The 17,830-nt window shown below is 39.1% G+C and overlaps 2 protein-coding genes across 4 annotated transcripts in view; both read left to right on the top strand.

Moving 5' to 3' along the window:
* The window catches only part of LOC139945179 (uncharacterized), a 54,832-nt gene extending 45,712 nt beyond the window's left edge, over window positions 1–9,120 (top strand). The window contains exons 22-28 of the mRNA XM_071942469.1: window positions 117–237; window positions 991–1,062; window positions 1,489–1,560; window positions 2,071–2,142; window positions 3,290–3,361; window positions 4,684–4,767; window positions 6,699–9,120. Coding sequence (XP_071798570.1) covers window positions 117–237; window positions 991–1,062; window positions 1,489–1,560; window positions 2,071–2,142; window positions 3,290–3,361; window positions 4,684–4,767; window positions 6,699–7,875 — 1,670 coding nt within the window. The 3' untranslated portion in view covers window positions 7,876–9,120. The remainder of the gene's footprint in view (window positions 1–116; window positions 238–990; window positions 1,063–1,488; window positions 1,561–2,070; window positions 2,143–3,289; window positions 3,362–4,683; window positions 4,768–6,698) is intronic.
* Window positions 1–17,830, top strand: part of LOC139945177 (uncharacterized) — a 162,591-nt gene that overhangs the window by 61,392 nt on the left and 83,369 nt on the right. For 2 of the 3 annotated variants that reach the window (XM_071942466.1, XM_071942464.1), the window contains exon 1: window positions 12,052–12,530. The exons of the other annotated variant lie outside the window; for it this stretch is intronic. In XM_071942466.1, the coding sequence (XP_071798567.1) occupies window positions 12,492–12,530 (39 nt within the window). In that variant the 5' untranslated portion in view covers window positions 12,052–12,491. Of the gene's footprint in view, window positions 1–12,051; window positions 12,531–17,830 lie in introns of those variants that run through there. 3 annotated transcript variants of the gene reach the window in all.

The following is a 17,830-nucleotide window of genomic DNA, read 5'->3' as shown; positions in this document are numbered from 1 at the left end:
TATTGTTTGAGTGTTGTTTGTGGCGCTCAGTCCATTGTTTAACCTATTGTCGACGGCGGCCAATGTCTCACTAATTGTAGTGCATTTGATTTTCTTCTCCTTTCGTTCTGCCGTAGATGTGAAAAAGTGTCCTGCCGATTGCGAATGTAACTACCGGGAGGGTGATTTGAATGTCACATGCGCAAATGGATGGAACAGCACACTGTTGTCAGGAGTAGCCAGAACTACAAAGTTGCTGTAAGTGGATGAAAGGTCACTGTGGGCCAGCGTGCAGTGAAATTGGGTTTTAAATCCTGGCAAGCCTTGCAATTATTGTTCTCCATTTAAAAAAAAATCATTTTCTTCAAATATCCTTATCAAAGTGTCTGCTGCAGAATGCTGCTGATTTGCTATTCTGTCACACCAATTAAAGGCAGTGTACACGTTCGGTAATTGTCAAAGACCAGTGTTCTCACTTGGTGTATCCCATCATAAGCATGAAAAAACAAGCCTGTGAAAAGTTTGACTCAATTGGTCATCGAAGTTGCGAGAAAAGGATAACAGAAAAACACCATTGTTGGACAAATTTGTGTGTTTTCAGATAGGAACAAAATACTTCTAGCTAGAAGTATTTTAGAGAGAGATTACCTCTTTCTCAAAAACTGTGTTACTTCAGAGGGAGTCGTTTCCCGCAATGTGTTGTGCTCTCAACAGCTCTCCAGTGCTCGTTACCAAGTCGGTTTTTAAGTTAATATTTTGTTTTGAGTAATTACCAAACGTGTACCTTCCCTTTCACACAATACATGGAAAATAACCGTAGTCGATTTTGGAATCTCTTAAATGGTTGTTTTTGTGTGTGTACAGCATGTAACTTTTCTGCTGATGGCTTTTGTCTTTTTATCTAGTTTCTTGGTGTCAGCTTAGCGCTTTAAGGTAATTTCACGGCATTACTGCGCTTTATATGTTGCTGTTTATTAATATTATTTTGATCATTTAATCTTCATATTATAGGCAACTATCTGGAGTGAATATCTCTTCGCTTGAACCAGGAACTTTTAAGACAATGACGAATCTAAAAGTGCTGTAAGTGTTGACCACAACTTTCACACATGTGTACTGAGCTACTTAATCTTCGCATGATGCCATGGCTGACTTATTTTATTAAACACTCCACCAATTTTTGTTTCAAAATTAAGACGGGTAAACAAGTTTTCCAAATACACCGATATCTGATCTTGTTACCACCAAGTTTTTGTTGTTACTGAATTAATCCATCACTTTCTAGCTTTCCCGGAATTCAGAAATTGCACAGCAGTTGTCTTAGCCTTGTTTGGCAAAAAGGAAAAGCCGTTTCCTTGCCATGTTTTACCCGGGTCACATTTATATAGCCACTACTGTACTTTACACATAATATTATCATAATATAACTATGTATATTCTAATCGTACATCAGGGTTTTAAAAAAGGAACACTAAAATTATATCCTTGTCTTTTTACATATCCGTACAGGTCTTTGAAGAACAACGATATATATGAAATAAAACCAAACACTTTTGCCAGTTTGGGCTACTTATTGTGGTTGTGAGTATGATACTAGCATGGTGTTCTGTTGGTTTATGGGTTGCTTTTTGGTGTGTTTTTAATACAAAGTTAATTTACAACCTCACTCGTTGTTGTTATTTTTATTTTTATTTTTTTTTTGGGGGGGGGCTTACTGCCTTTGATGTATGGTCAAGCAAATGCATGTATAGCGGTTTTTCAATCACATGTAAGCACCCCAGACGAGATTTTAATATGATAATTTAAATGTATAATTGTTTTATAACACACCTCTTACTTAATCAGTATTATTTTTGGCTGGAACGTATTGGAAGTTGACTCAGTTCCCGAGGCGAAGCAAGTCCCTCTTCTGTTCACTAAAATTCCCTCGGGGGAATAGACGTACACAAGTTACCTAATTGCCAGTCAATATGTGTATAATACCTGTTTCTTATTGTTGTTCACACCACGAGTAGCTTAAAACACAACTCACATAACAATGGTTTATTGTTTGATTTCAATTTGATAGTGGTTCATTGTCTTTGTCAACAGAGATCTGTCCAACACGTCGCTGGTTGAACTGCAAGAGCGTACATTTCTAGGAATGCCAAGCCTGAAGGGGATGTAAGATTCCTAATGACTATATGTATCCGTTTGTTAGTTAGTTTATTTAAGTTTTGTTAGTAATGGATTCAAGTGATCCTCAGTACTTTCCCGAGTTCTGTGATATTTATGCTTCATTCCCGATACAAAACTAAAGCCGGCCTCGGGTCGACCTACGATTTTCTTGTGCCCTCAGCAAACCGTCGGCAACGGACATACAAAATATGCTCAGGTCACAACAACTGAGAAAGCGTGCGCCTGCGATTGGTTCCCGACTGACACGATCCCGTCGTCCAAGTTGAAATTGTTGTACTCTTGCGGCTGTTATTTTTTTTTCGAGCGGCGACTGTTTCAGATTGTCTTAAAATCATCGCAGTTACGCCCAGGTCGTAAATAATTGCCGACTGAAAAGTTCAGTCGCAGTGTGATCCTGAAAAGTCAGTCGCCGACTATTTGTTGTTGACGCAAGGTCGACCTGAGGCCGGCTTTATGTTTTATGTCGTTGAATAACTTACCTTAAAAAAATAATTTCCTTGAGACAAAGGACCAAGTTATGCTTTAAAAAATCCAGCGGGTAAATAACCTTGCCCCACTCAAACAGTAAATACTGGTCCTCATGCGTACTCTCTGAAAATTTAGGGAAAACCATATTACGAAATTCATACGAAGAGTAGACTGAACAAAACAAAACTTAAAATAGCCAGGTTGGGCCTGAAAACAAATCCATGCTTTGGCGAGCGAGATGTAAACCAAGACTTAGGTTCACAGAGCTACATTCTAAAGAAACCCGGGTAAAAATGGACCCGGATTTGGATCCGAGGGGGCAGACCCATTTCTGGGTCAGTTTAACCGAGAATCCGTGTCAATTTGACCCGGAATCCGTGTCATTGTGACCAGAAGTTTTGTTTAAAGCGGGGATTTTGACTGGATTCCGGGTCAAATTGACCCATAAATGGGTCTGGCCCCCTGGACCCAAATCCGGGTCAATTCTGACCCAGGAGTTTTTAGAGTGTAGGTGACAGAAAGGCAAACATTAAAGCAAATCCGATCCCGGTTAATTTAAGTTGGTTAATGTTGAGGTGTTTGGTGTATTTAAATTGAGGAGACGAGTAAGATTTAAAATTCAATCTCCTTCTTTACGATCTTTGTTCTACATTTTCTGCTCCAGAACTATCTTTGATGTTCCACTGGAAACAGTTCGAGATGATGCGTTTCATGGACTACCTCAATTGGATACTTTGTGAGTATTCAATACACACTCTGTACAACCAACTTCTTTACCCGATTTGAGCACCTGACAATATCCTGGCAGATATACAGTTTGACCTCACACCCATTTCGCATGGAGATTTATAGTCAATAAAATAAATGTGAATTTAACAGTGTGTCTCTTCGTCTGAGTCATGTTTGTCGGTGTTTGTCTTATAGCGCCCTCTTTTGAATTTATCTCCTTCAGCCCATGCTTATTTTCAAATACCCTGAACATCTGACGTCACAACTCGAGGCTCGTGAATAACGCCAGATACCCGATTTGAGCACCTGACAAGATCCTGGCAGATATACAGTTTGACCTCGCACCCATTTCGCATGGAGATTTATAGTCAAATTCAAACGGTACATTCACACATTATTTCAGAGTGAATGTTTTTTTTTAAATTGATTTACCTTATGCACACCCTGCATGCAGACAGCCTAAAGTTGAAAAACAACATCACCTCAAGCCTAACCATAACATGGATTGGGATGGGCCCCTGATCCGCAAGGATAAAGACTGGTACATGTTAATTAGATCCAGTGATTCAATTGGATACAATGATACCATTGCATAAACGCAATGTAGCTGGGTTTGTTTTGATTGGTCTGAGGTCACTTCGGACGACCAATCAAAACACAGGTATAGAAATCTTACTTTCGGTCGTCTGCATGCTATGTGTCAACGTGTGTACTATCATGTATACCAATACATGCACGATGTGTTTGCATGTAATGTTGGTGTAGAATTTGACTGCGTATAGCCCGGTTCATACTTCATGCGAATGCGAATACGAAGCGAATCTTGACGTCATAAATTCGCAACGACCAATTCGCAGCTGTTGCCCTCTGCTCTACTCCCTTGCGAATAATCGCTGCGAAAGGAGGGTGTGACGTCAAATTCACGTCAAATTCGCTTCGCATTCGCGTTCCCATGAAGTATGAACCGGGCTAAACTCTACGTGAAATGAATGTATGTCAAAGGTGAAAACACACACCGGCTGGAATGCCGGTCTTTGGCGCTATTCACGAGCCTCGAAGTGTGACGTCAGATGTTTATAGGCTAACCATAATACAGCTAATGAAAGCTTAAGGACACTTCACATTACTTATTGTATCCCAGTATAATCATTGGTCATACATGTGACTGTCTTCCAACCTCGTTCCAAGCGATGTACGATCTTACCGCGCCGTTTTGTTTCTTTCCCAGAATGCCTTGCGCGATCATTAACCTCTGGTTGTGGAACTTTAAAAGATCCAAACATGATGGAATATTTTTGTCTTCTTTTTCTCTCTTCCTTTTGTCGATAGAATTCTTGTGCGGCAAGACAGCAATTTACCTCGACTGAAGTTCGGACAAAAAGCATTTGACGGTCTTGTGAATTTAAAAAGATTGTGAGTATTTTCATAATCCGAAAAAGCGAAACATGACCATTAAAAACAGGTAGTCTTTAAAAATAAATGTAAAAGGTGTGATGTTTGGGGTTTTCCCCGAGAAACAGGATTTACAGAATTGGTATAGGATAAAAACATCACTGTTTAACTTTTCTTTTAATAGAGCTTACTAGTTCTGAAGAACATTTTTTGTTCTGTGAACATTAACCTCTGAAATTAAGTGATAATTATTTTAGAAAAGTGTTTCTAAAAATCTTAGAAACGAGCTAATTTTGGTTGTTTTACAACCACATTTAAGGACAACGTGTTTATATGCTGAACGTTGTATGTGGATTTTTACTATTTTTTCGTGACTCATACGTACATGGGGTCAAATCCAAATTGTTCTCAGGTATATTTACTTTTGTCATGTATTGACCCCTTGCACGCTCGTCAAACGCGGCGACTGTGCCACGCTCACCATTCTGGTGGTCATTATGTTTACGAGTAAACGCCGCGTCGCCTAAAATGCGCACTTCACTGAATAACGCACATTGACATTGACCACCAAAATGGCCGATCCGAGATTATTCTGATGATGACGTCAGGTGAATTGGGTCAATATTTGACTGATTTGTCAGCTTTACCAATCATGTATAGATTCCTTAAATACACTGGACACTATTGGTGAATATTAAAGGCCTATCTTCTCACTTGGTGTATCTCAACATAGGCCTATGCACAAAATAACAAATCTGTGGAAATTTGAACTCAATTGGTCGTCAAAGTTGAGAGATAATAGTATGAAAAACACCATCGCCACACAAAGTTTCGTGCTTCCAGACGCTTGAAATTCTTGGAAATTTACTCCTTTCTCGAAAACTACGTTACTTTTGAGGGGATCCGTTTCTTACAATGTTTTATACTATCAACAGCTCTTAATTGATCTATTACTAAGTAAGTTTTAATGCTAACAACTATTTTGAGTAATTACCAATAGTGTCCAATGCCTTTATTAAAGCCATTATACACTTTCGGTAAACAGTATTGTCCAAGTCCCACACTTCGTGTATCACAACTTATATATAAAATAACAATCCTGTGGAAATTTAGGCCCAATCGGACATCGGAGTCGGGAGAAAATAATGGGAAAACCCACTCCTGTTTTTGCGCGTTTCGCCGTGTCATGACATGTGTTTATAACAAATCCGTAATTCTCGCTAACGAGAATTTATATTGTTTTACCGTTTTCTCAAAAAGTAAAGCATTTCATGGACTAATATTTCAAGAGAAGTCCTAAAACCATTACCTTCTGTAAACCCTGTAAATTATTTGTAAATCTGTGAACTTTTTTGTTTTTTCTGTACCGAAAGGGTCCAATGGCTTTAAGTGAATGTATACATCTATAATATTACCCCTCTGCGTCACACGAACGTTATTTACTATTTGAGGGGACTGCGTGGGTTAAAATTTAGCATGTTCAGTCACTTTGCCAGTCTGATCAGGAACCACTGGGTATGTGATGGGCATCATTGAATGAACATAACACATACAGATTCACGCAATAAACACCAGTCCAAATGTTTCTATAGTCGATTATTTTTTAAAGCGTTGCTTTTTTTTTTTTAAAGAAGCCAGAAAGTGGTCACGAATCACACGATCACACACGCCCTCTCGTGGTGACGGCATGCACCTCAGGTCACCCCCCCCCCCCAGTGACCCACTCCGAAGCAGGGCACTGGGTGCTGACCCGGATGAGCCCCGTTAAGGCTATTGGAACGTATCGGGGCAGACCGGGGTCGGCCCAGGGAAGCTAAAACGAACGCACCCAATGTTGCTGCTATTGTGACCTCATCCAATTTTGGTTCAAGCAGCACGTCTAACTGAAACATGAAGGTAACCGAAATTGATTTTTATTCGCTAAAAATAAGCTTGTGAATTATTTATCATAGGTACGTAGATGATCATCGTATTTGCTGTTTCTTCAAAGATAAAAACGTCGACTGTAAGACGCTGGAACCGGAACCTCCCTTGTTCATGTGCAGCACCCTCATGCCAAACCTTGTCTTAAAAATATCCATGTGGATCTTGGGGATAAGCGCTCTCGTCGGCAATATCTTCGTCATGATATGGAGATTCCGTGAGGAGACGGAAGGTCGAGACAGTCGGAAAGTTCACTCGCTTCTCGTCTTTAACCTCGCCGCCTCCGATTCTCTTATGGGCTTGTACATGATGATCATTGCAATTGCAGATGTGCATTACGGTGACACTTATTTCGAGCAATCTTCGGAGTGGCAAACAAGTATCCCTTGCAGGTTGGCTGGCTTTATTTCCATTGTTGCGAGCGAAGCTTCGGTGTTTTTCTTGACTCTTATTAGCATTGAACGATTCCTAGCCATCGTGTATCCTTTTAGCAGCAGACACATTCGCCCCAAGATGGGCCGCATTATTTCCGCATCGATATGGATTTGCACCCTGATTGTCGGCGTGGTTCCCACCATACTTGCTTTTGATTCGAGCTCAGATTTGTATGGCCTCTCTGACGTATGCATTGGGTTACCACTGATGACGAAAGTGGCGCGATATGAGACAAGAAAGCAGATAATTGATGCGGGTGGAGTCGCCAACATAACCGTTGAAATACCACACGCTGCTGAATATCGCGCCTCTTGGTTTTTCTCTATTGCGCTTTTTCTTGGAGTCAACCTGCTCTGTTTCGCCGTGATTCTCATATGCTATGTTTGCATGTTTGCTAGTGTCAAAACGTCAAGAAAGGAAGTTCGACGTTACCAAAACGGGGACGATGAAGTTCGTATGGCAATCAAAATGGCGGCGATAGTCATGACTGATTTCGTCTGTTGGATGCCAGTGATAGTCATGGGTATCCTGTCTCAAAGTCGCATCGTTGAGATACCACCCGAAACCTACGCCTGGGTTGTCGTCTTCATCCTTCCCATAAACTCCTCCCTCAATCCTTACCTCTACACCATTGCGGATCTTTGCTCCAAGCGGCATTCTGACTCATACCGGAAGAAGGTCACCCCCAATACATCGTCATATAACGAGTACAAAAGTAGCATCTCCAAGGATACTAGTTTTACTATTGATGCTGAAACAAAACGGGAGTAGTCACAGCCTCGCTCCCATGGGCAGCGCGCCGTATCGATACCTCTCGTCATCCAGAAAGGCATGCTGGGAATGGCGCGGTGAGATCGATCACCCCTGGGAACGAGGTTGGAGAAGCCAATATTGATCAATAAATACAAATTATCAAATTTAAGGACACACGTGACCTCTCAAAACCCATCTCTTCAGATAGCCTATAAACATTCCGAGTAAATTTTTCTTCTTGTTCTTGACCAGCACCTTTGAATGTCACACAGATAAAGTGCGCATTTGAAATGCTGTTGTATTAATATTATTATTATTATTACAAACTAACAGTCTCGTTCTTAACATTTCATTGATCGGGCCGCAATTTCAATGTTCAAGCAGGAAAAAGTTGCTGAACAATTGCTTGTTCTGCAGGACTGGTCAGGATACCAGTCACAGATTGAACATCGCATATATAGGTTGTTTGGCTGGTAACCTTATATTACTTCGATAAGCAAAACCATTGTTGTGCTTAGCTACTTCTTATAAGCTACTCTATGAAATTGCTCCCTGCTATCATTTTACAAATTCTAAATATTAGTTTTGGTATTGACGTATTTTTTGATCTTATAAACATTTACTGTTTGTGGAAACACATTTTTTTAGAGCCAGTTGTAGGCCCTTGCTTTGGATAAGGTAGTTTGTTGTGCATTGAACTTGTCTTGATGAAATACTATGTAAACTTTTAAGTCTTTGGATGGTATAGACTGTATGTAAGTTAGAAAATTTTATATTTAATTGTACTTTTTGTCTACCGTGAGGTCACACAGCTTTTTAACTTGTGTTTTTGTCTGTATAAGTGATTTAGGCATCTGTGTATTTTGAAATGTCATAGTTTTGTGCGTGCATTGCTTATATTATTAGTGAGGTTTCACATGCATACGGTTAGTGCGACAGTCATTATTGTGACGTCATACGGTGCAGACGAAACTGTACGCATGCTTTTAGCTATCCGTATTCGTTTAGCTATCCGTAACTAACTTACGTGTAGCAAGCAGGATATCAGTGTCGTCTGCTCGTATAACGGATAGTGAGTAGCGTATGACGTCACAATGAAAATACAGTACACAAATTTAAGATTTTAAGGTTTGGCACTTTATCCCGGTTGACCCGGAATTGTAACCCTTGTCTTTATTGTAAATTTGCTTGTGGTAACGATTGTGTGCGTATTTCCACAGTCTTTAATTAAATTTTGCTCTTTTTTAAAAATGCTCTCAATAATTCAAGTTCTTTGCATTAATTTTAAGTACATTTTAAAATATTGATGTTTGTTTATAAAAACAGTGTTTCACTGAAAATAAATAAATAAAATTAAATTTAGCAGTTCCTCATTGCCTCTGATACTTTCCTCGGAAAAATCCATTTCCAAATGTCCAAAGATCGTTTGCTAAGGGTGCACCCCATTCAATGAGGACAAAACAGAGTGTGGGGCTCATTCATAATTTGAAGACCTTGAAACTATTCTATGATAGACATAAAATTGGAGCCCAATAAATGTTGTATACAAATTTTGTCCTATCATGACATAGGGGTTATGTCTTCCAACTTGAGGTATTTGCCGTGAGGTGTATATAAGGGACATTTTTCAAAAATTATGCTCAAACGTTTTGCAAAGTACACTGCTGCAGCTGTATACGGGTGCATATTTGGAGGGAGAATAACTCATCAGGGTTTTGTTATCCCTTATCTACCATACAAGAGTCAATTGATGTATAACGATTATAACTTACACCGCATGCAGAGATCATTGCCATTAATTATTGGTGGAACATTATTTGAACATGCTTCGTCCGCCGCGACGCTCCAAATTTTAACTAAGTCCTATATTGATAATTATAGGACGATTGGTAGAGCCATGACCAAAATATATCTCTCCCGCTCTCCCATTCTATGTTGTGCTTTAAAAAAAAAATATGAAAAGGATTTTTGTTTTTTGCCTTGGTGTAATTTATAATAATATGAAATTGAATGTATTGTTCTTGCATTGTCACACAATATAGCCACTTTGCGATTTGTTCACTAGTCTCTGCCTTGTGAAATGGAGCGGTAAATATTTCACTTCACGATAAAAATCCGAATGAGTGCACTTTTGCAACCAGTATTTGTATTTGAGTGATGCTAAATGGAATTAAAGGTAAATATGTTTTAGCTTTACAAAGTTCGAGCATTCATTGCTTATCACTGTTGGGGCGCCTCCATTTTCATAACAATTAGAAGATTTCGCTAAGCAGTTTGAAGATGACACTTTCCAATCTCGTCGAGAAAAAAAAAGCAGTTGCTCGAGGAAACACCTATTTCACGTTCATGTATTCTTACCGCTTCGGTGTTGAAAACCTCATTATACTCCACTCTGAGGCATGTGAATTAATAATAGCATCATACTCAAATAAACTGTTAAAGCCAGTGGACACTTTTGCTAAATACTCAAAATAATTATTAGCATACAACCTTACTTGGTAACGAGTATTGGAGAGAGGTTGATAGTATAAAACATTATAAGAAACGGCCCCCTCTGAAGTAATGTAGTTTTCGAGAAAGAACTAATTTTCCACCTATTGGATTTCAAGACCTCAGGTTTAGAATTTGAGGTCTCGAAATCAAGCATCTGAAAGCACACAACTTCGTGTGGCAAGGGTGTTTTTTTATTTCATTTTTATCTCGCAACTTCGACGACTTATTTAGCTAAAAGTTTTACAGGTTAGTTATTGTTTGCATATGTTTAGATACAATAACTGTAAAGGCTAGTCTTTGACAATTACCAATAGTGTCCACTGTCTTTAAGACATGCGGAAATTCCATTCAGCAGGGTATACCCGCAAAAAGCTGCTGCGGATTTGAATGGTGTTCGGGCCGGTTGTTATAAGAGGCACTGAACACTAACAAAGTTCACGACTTGACATTTTCGTTCAAGCAGGTCTTTAAACATAAAAACTTACTTGGTAAAGAGCTGTCGATAAAATTAATGCATATTATGTTGGGATACACCAAACAAAAATGCTATTTTTTGACAACTACCAAAAGGAGTGCCATCATACTGAATTGCAATCGTTTTCAAAGTCATGACGCAAATACTTGGTTTGAGGAGCTTCCAATTACACGCACAAAATAAAACGACGCGATGTTAAAGTTAGCCGCTTATTTTGGTAATGATCGTGAAAATGTGGACATGCAATGTTCTTTTTGCATGAGTGTATAGGGCCGGCATACCACCCCAATCTACAACATCTTTTTAAAAACTTATAATAAACAGGTGACACGTTTAAGAATTCCATGTTGTTGTTAATTGAAAATTTTTGTTTTGACTTCGGGAAAGTTCTGATCCAGGGGACCTCGAGATCTAATTCAGAGGTCTCGAAATCAAATTCGTGGGAAATTACCTATTTCTCGAAAACTACGTTACTTCACAGTGTGTTATACTATCTACATCTCTACATTGCCTGTTACCAAGTAATGTTTTATGCTGACAATTACTTTTGAGTAATTACCAATAGTGTCCACTGCCTGTAAGAGCTTTTTATCAGATAAAAAACATCTTGCTGAAAACTGCTCGTTCTCATGAGTGTCCAGATGGTTTCACAACATTTAGATTGTACTATGGTACAATAGAGAAAGGACCACTTCGCGCCAAGGCCACAATTTAATCGGTGTTTTTTTTTAGTGATTCAATGTTTTATAGGCCAACATTATTTTGTTAACCTTTGCATTACAACACAAAACAACAGTTGTGTTGATGATCCGATGTGGATTCGTGTGTGTCACAACCGAAGGACATGTTTTCGTGCTGTAAGATTTGGGAACCTGTATCGACCACCATATAATGGAGTTTCGTTTGACAAAAATACCTACATTATTCTGTTACGTTAACTACAATTGCATGCATCCCCTGATTGTTCATAAATATGCCCAATTCGCGGTATTTCACCGTACCTACTGACAAAAGATCGCACAAGATCCGCAAGGAACAGCTGCAGCTCGCCTATTGTTGTAACATGTGTACGCTTGGGTACCATATCGGCCACCACATAGTTTGTTATATAATACAATTGTATATGAACGGTCAATGTCTGCACTGCGCCTATAGTCTGCACTGATCTATTGGAATGTTCAATGAGTTGCCGCAATGATCTTTGCTGCTCTGACCACACCCTTGAATGCACGTATGCCTTTAGATATTTACGAACGCCATTACAAGCCTTCTACACCATGTCTTCATGTTATCAACACATTCGCATATAGACTTTTCCGACTGAAGAGGGACGCTGTGCATCGGATACATGTTTAGTTTTTAACAGTTTAAGGGCTCGCATTTCTGTTTATCTCTGCATTAAGAGAGATAGTCATGTTTGAAATATGCATACAGAAAGCTGGATTGTTCCGAACAAGGCAGAATTTGGTTTGATCCAAAATCTGACGCTGATTTGGTAGCAGGACGCAATGGAAACACGACTGATTTGTGGTGATCACGGAGATGCGGAAGACATGCACATTGTCTCACATATCTGCAGAGCAGCAAAACACCGTCAATACCGAAGAGGAAGAGGTGTTGAACGACATAGATCGCCAGAAATGCCGAGATTCCCGGTATCATAGGTATGACCCTACATCATCTTCCCGATCGCAACCTACACAAGGTAGGTCTACACACAATTTTATATCCACTTTTATCAGTTGCGTCATTGCGCAGGCACGCCTATAGTTGTATTGTACTGTCTACAAAGTAATACGGATAATTTCCCGTATAATGCCACCACCTTTTCACTCATTAAAAAAAATGATGTTCAATTGAGGTATACTTGGATACTATATTTCCGCCATACGGAAACATCCCCTCTCTCCAATCAAAATTACAAAAGAAGTTCTTTCAAAAAATCCAATTTGACATGCAGGACATTTCAAAGGGTCAGCCAACATAAATATACGAACAATTTAAACAAATGGTGTTTAAAGGCACACCATCATCTCTAAATACTTTCTTGAAAAAGATCGTTTTGATATGAGATTTGAATTAATTTAGTGAGTGTAATAATAGACCGATTACGCAGCCAATGTGATCACGTAACCTAGCTAGAATGGGTATATAAAAACAAGGTTACACAGTAAAGACATGTGAAGACTCGTACCGATGGACCATAATCGGCTGTATTTTCGATAAATAACATTTCTAACTTTAACGAAGCCTTTTTTATAAAGTTGAATCTTGTACTGATTTAAATCACACTTTATACTGTTTGTCAGTATTGTACTACACAAAAAAGGGTTTCTTTTGAGAGTATGGTTAGACAATGTAAATTACTATGGTTTGAGCGAGCTCACGCGCCGCGATTTTTCGCTCGTGCACGGCGTGAACTCGGGCTGTGCCATGTGAGACCAAGGAGCGCAATCGGTCTTTTTACGAATGTTATAAGGTGGCAAACTATTCCTTAAAAAGGATGCGGAAAAGTTTCCGTATGGCGCCACCACTTTTTCATTCGAAATAAAATAATATAGTATCTAATTTACCTGATTGACATATCCCTTTTTGTAAAAATGAGTGAAAAAGTGGTGGCGCCATACGGAAAGTTATCCGTAATTAATCCCTTTAAAGCCATTGGACCCTTTCGGTAAACACTATTGTCCATGGCCCACACTTCGTGTATCACAACTTCTATATCAAATAACAAACCTGTGAAAATTTAGGCTCAATCGGTCATCGTGTGTCCGCGCGTTTCGCCGTGTCATGACATGTGTTTAAAATAAATCCGTAATTCTCGCTAACGAGAATTGATATTGTTTTACTGTTTTCTCAAAAAGTAAAGCATTTCATGGAATAATATTTCAAGGGAAGTCTTTCACCACTACACTGCAAAAACGTTGGTCAAATCATTTGTTGGGCAAAGTAACTTCAACAATTATTGGTCGATAATTGCCCAACAAAACAAATAATTGGTCTTGTTGGGCAAACATTTTGTTTGCCCATTCTTTGTTTAAAAAGCGGAACAAAAGTTGGGCAAGTGTTGGGAAAATATTTCGTAATCTGAATTCATCATAACTGTTGGTGACACTTTTGCTTATTTACTGGGCAACTTTTTGGTAATCTCGGTTGTTGGTTAAAATTATGCACATTAGTTGGTCAAAATCGTCCGATCATGCGCACTACGATTAAAGAGTTGCCATAAAGTTGGGCATTAAACAGTAGAACAAAGATATTTTCCAACATGGCGAGTGGAGGAGTGGCTGTGACGAGCGGGGTTGTCCAGTGGATATAGATCCAACTTGAAGGTGAGTTTTTAACTAAATATGAAGTTGTGTTTTCTATTCAGTCGTACATATAGTCGTGACAATTGCAGAGCGAGCAACACATTGACACTACTGTGATAGTTTCAGTTGTATCATGCCATTATGTGCAACGCCGGTTGTGGCATGTATGCGTGGTTGTTGTGTTGCATTGTGTATGAAATACATGCATGGAACTATCACTGCATTGCTTGCGCTGCAACTGTCACGACTGTGTACAACAACTGAACAGGAAACAAATTTTATTTAGTTAAAAACTAACCTTCCAAAGCATCTACAAACCACTGAGCACCCTCACGATTTTGAGAGAGATGCCAAGGTCACAACTCACCACCGTTTGCCATCGTGGAAAATATATTTAATATGCCTGGTTGTATGACGTATCACAGGAGAAACTGTAAATCAAAGGGTTAAATACATTCACCATTTGTTGGATAACACCGAAAATGGTTAAACATTTTAACTAGATCATGAATAAAATCATCGCCCAATAAGTGGGTAATTGATAATTATTAAATACCCAGAAAATGGGTAAACAAAAAATTACCCAACTGTTGGTTACCAAAATATACCCAACTATTGATGATGAAATATTACCCAATTATTTGGCAATCAGAGCGCCCAACTTTGATGGGTAATACTTTGCCCAAAAGTTGGAGGAGTTCACTATTCGCCCTTAAATGGGTAAAAAGTTGGGCATTTTTTTACCCAATTTTTTTACAGTGTACCTTCTGTAAACCCTGTAAGTTATTTGTAAATCTGTGAAGTTTTTTTTTTTCTGTACCGAAAGGGTCCAATGGCTTTAAAGGGACTGGACAATTTTGGTAATTACTTGTTTAAAAAAAAAAAGAAATTGTTAGCATAAAAACTTACTTAGTAACGAGCAATGGAGAGCTGTTAATAGTGTAATATTTTGTGAGAAACGGCTCCCTCTAAAGAAACGTAGTTTTTTGAGATGGTAATTTTTTCACTAAATAATTTGAATTGAATGCGATACCTCAGCTGAAGTCTCGAATTCAAGCATTTAAAAGCACACAACTTTGTGTGACAAGTTTTTTTTTATTCCATCATTATCTCGCAAGTTCGACGACCAATGAGTTCAAAATTTCACAGGTTTATGATTTTATGTATATATTGAGGTGCACCAAGTAAGAAGGCTGGCCTTTGACAATTACCAAAGGTGTCTAGTGGCTTTAAAGGAACACGTTCCCTTGGATCGGACGAGTTGGTCTGTAAAAAGCGTTTGTAATTTTTTTTTTAAATGCGTATGGTTAGAAAGATGTTTTAGAAGTAGAATACAATGATCTACACAAGTTTGCCTCGAAATTGCGAGGTTTGCCTTTTACTGTGCGAACCAACACGGTCGGCCATTTATGAGAGTCAAAACTTTGACTCCCATAAATGGCCGACCGTAATAGTCGACTAGGCATGTTTGTGTGGATCATTGTGTTCTACTTTTTACACAACTTTTTACCCATGTGCAATTCATAACAAACGGTTACAAACGCTTTTCAAAGACCAACTCAACCGATCCAATGCAACGTATTCCTTTAAGTGAATGGGAGCAGCACGAAACATAACAAAAAAACATGTTTAATTTTTTTAAATCAATCCTAAACTTTTATAAATTAACGATGCATGGGTGACTTATGGCCTATTGGACCATATTTTGTTCTACCATAGTTTTTAATTGTCCGGGCCTATTTTTTGAATGACTATTATTGTTGGTTGGAATCCTGACTGCGTCGTGTCTTTGTATACGTTGTATACACGCACAGTGTACGTCAATTTCTAATGGGTGCCTGCTCGCGCCGTCGCATCTCGCCCCGTCTTAAAAATCGTCAGAGCATTAAGTTTTGTTCGAGAGGAAAGCCCTTGAACATGGCAATCCTGTGGTGGTAAAATTTGAAGATTGAGCATGATACTGGGATCGAAATTACCCGTTGCACATTAATGTTTTTCTCTCCGACAGCTCTGTGCACAAAACTCCCATAGTGGAGGTTGTTGAAATCGTTTCTGAGCAGCCCCGCCTACTTGAGCTTTTTTCTATCAAGAAGTGTGCAAGTCGCCCTAAACCTTTACGAAATGGACGCAGTAACATGCCAGGATGACTAAGGTACAAACTGCATCTCTCTAGCATTTTTTGTTCCAGAGTTATTCCAGAGCGTTGCTGAAAGTTTTTAATTGTCCGGGCCTATTTTTTGAAAGACTATTATTGTTGGTTGGAATCCTGACTGCGCCGTGTCTTTGTATACGTTGTATACACGCACAGTGTACGTCAATTTCTAATGGGTGCCTGCTCGCGCCGTCGCATCTGGCCCCGCCTTAAAAATCGTCAGAGCATTACGTTTTGTACGAGAGGAAAGCCCTTGAACATGGCAATCCTGTGGTGGTAAAATTTTGAAGATTGAGCATGATACTGGGATCGAAATTACCCGTTGTACATTTTGTTTTTCTCTCCGACAGCTCTGTGCACAAAACTCCCATAGTGGAGGTTGTTTAAATCGTTTCTGAGCAACCCCGCCTACTTGAGCTTTTTTCTATCAAGAAGTGTGCAAGTCGCCCTAAACCTTTAAAAAATGAACGCAGGAACATGCCAGGACGACTAAGGTACAAACTGTATCTCCCTAGTTTTTTGTTCCAGAGTTTTTCCAGAGCGTAGCTGAAAGTTTTTAATTATCCGGCCTATTTTTTCAATGACCCCCTTATTGTCAGTTGGAACCCTGACTGCGCCGTGTCTTTGTATACGCTGTATACACGCACAGTGTACGTCAATTTCTAGTGGGTGCCTGCTCGCGTCGTCGCATCTGGCCCCGCCTTAAAAATCGTCAGAGCTTTAAGTTTGGTACGAGAGGAAAGCCCTTGAACATGGCAATTCTATGGTGGTAAAATTTTGAAGATTGAGCATGATACTGGGATCGAAATTACCCGTTGTACAACATCATGAAAAGCACTGTTCTTATTCCTCCATTTTGACCATGGTTCTTGTCAATAATTGATTACTCAACCGCAATTTTCACTTCCCATAAAATTATGTTAAGAAGGAAAATCAGCTTGCAAAAAATGCAAGTAACATACTGTTCGCTAGTCATGCTAATTGCTAGAATAATAAATACCATCATGAAAAAATAAATGTATCAACATTAGTTCCGACTTACCACGATTTGATTGATTGATGGAGATGAGAAACGTAGAAGGAAATGTTGACCACGATTCGCGAATCGTAATGTTGCATTATTTATCTCATATCTGTCGTCATTTTGATTGGAAGATCATGTGCGTTTTGGGAGTTTTCTGTCACTGTGTTAACTTATTAAATTAACCTTTTACGTTTTATTGTATTTTTACAGTACGTACAAAACAAGTAGCTTTAGATATGACAGACAGGCGCCGGTTGTGCAGCTAGCTACATGTAGCTCTGCACACACAATAGTAAAATGCAGGAAACAGTCGTTTACCACATAATGTACATGTGCTGTAAACGTGATCAACATTTTTGTCAACTGGGGGCGCCCTAGATAATAATAAAAAGTAATACGGACATGAACAGATCAGACCGTGGACATTACTCAGGTAGGCCGGCCCTTTTTGGCTGCCAAACCGGTGTGGCATGATATTCTGTTTGCTCTCTCAATGCAAAAGAGTTAAAAAAAAATAT

This window comes from Asterias amurensis, chromosome 12, assembly GCF_032118995.1.
Source record: "Asterias amurensis chromosome 12, ASM3211899v1".
NCBI lineage: Eukaryota > Metazoa > Echinodermata > Asteroidea > Forcipulatida > Asteriidae > Asterias > Asterias amurensis.
This window is presented reverse-complemented; position numbering and strand designations above follow the sequence as displayed.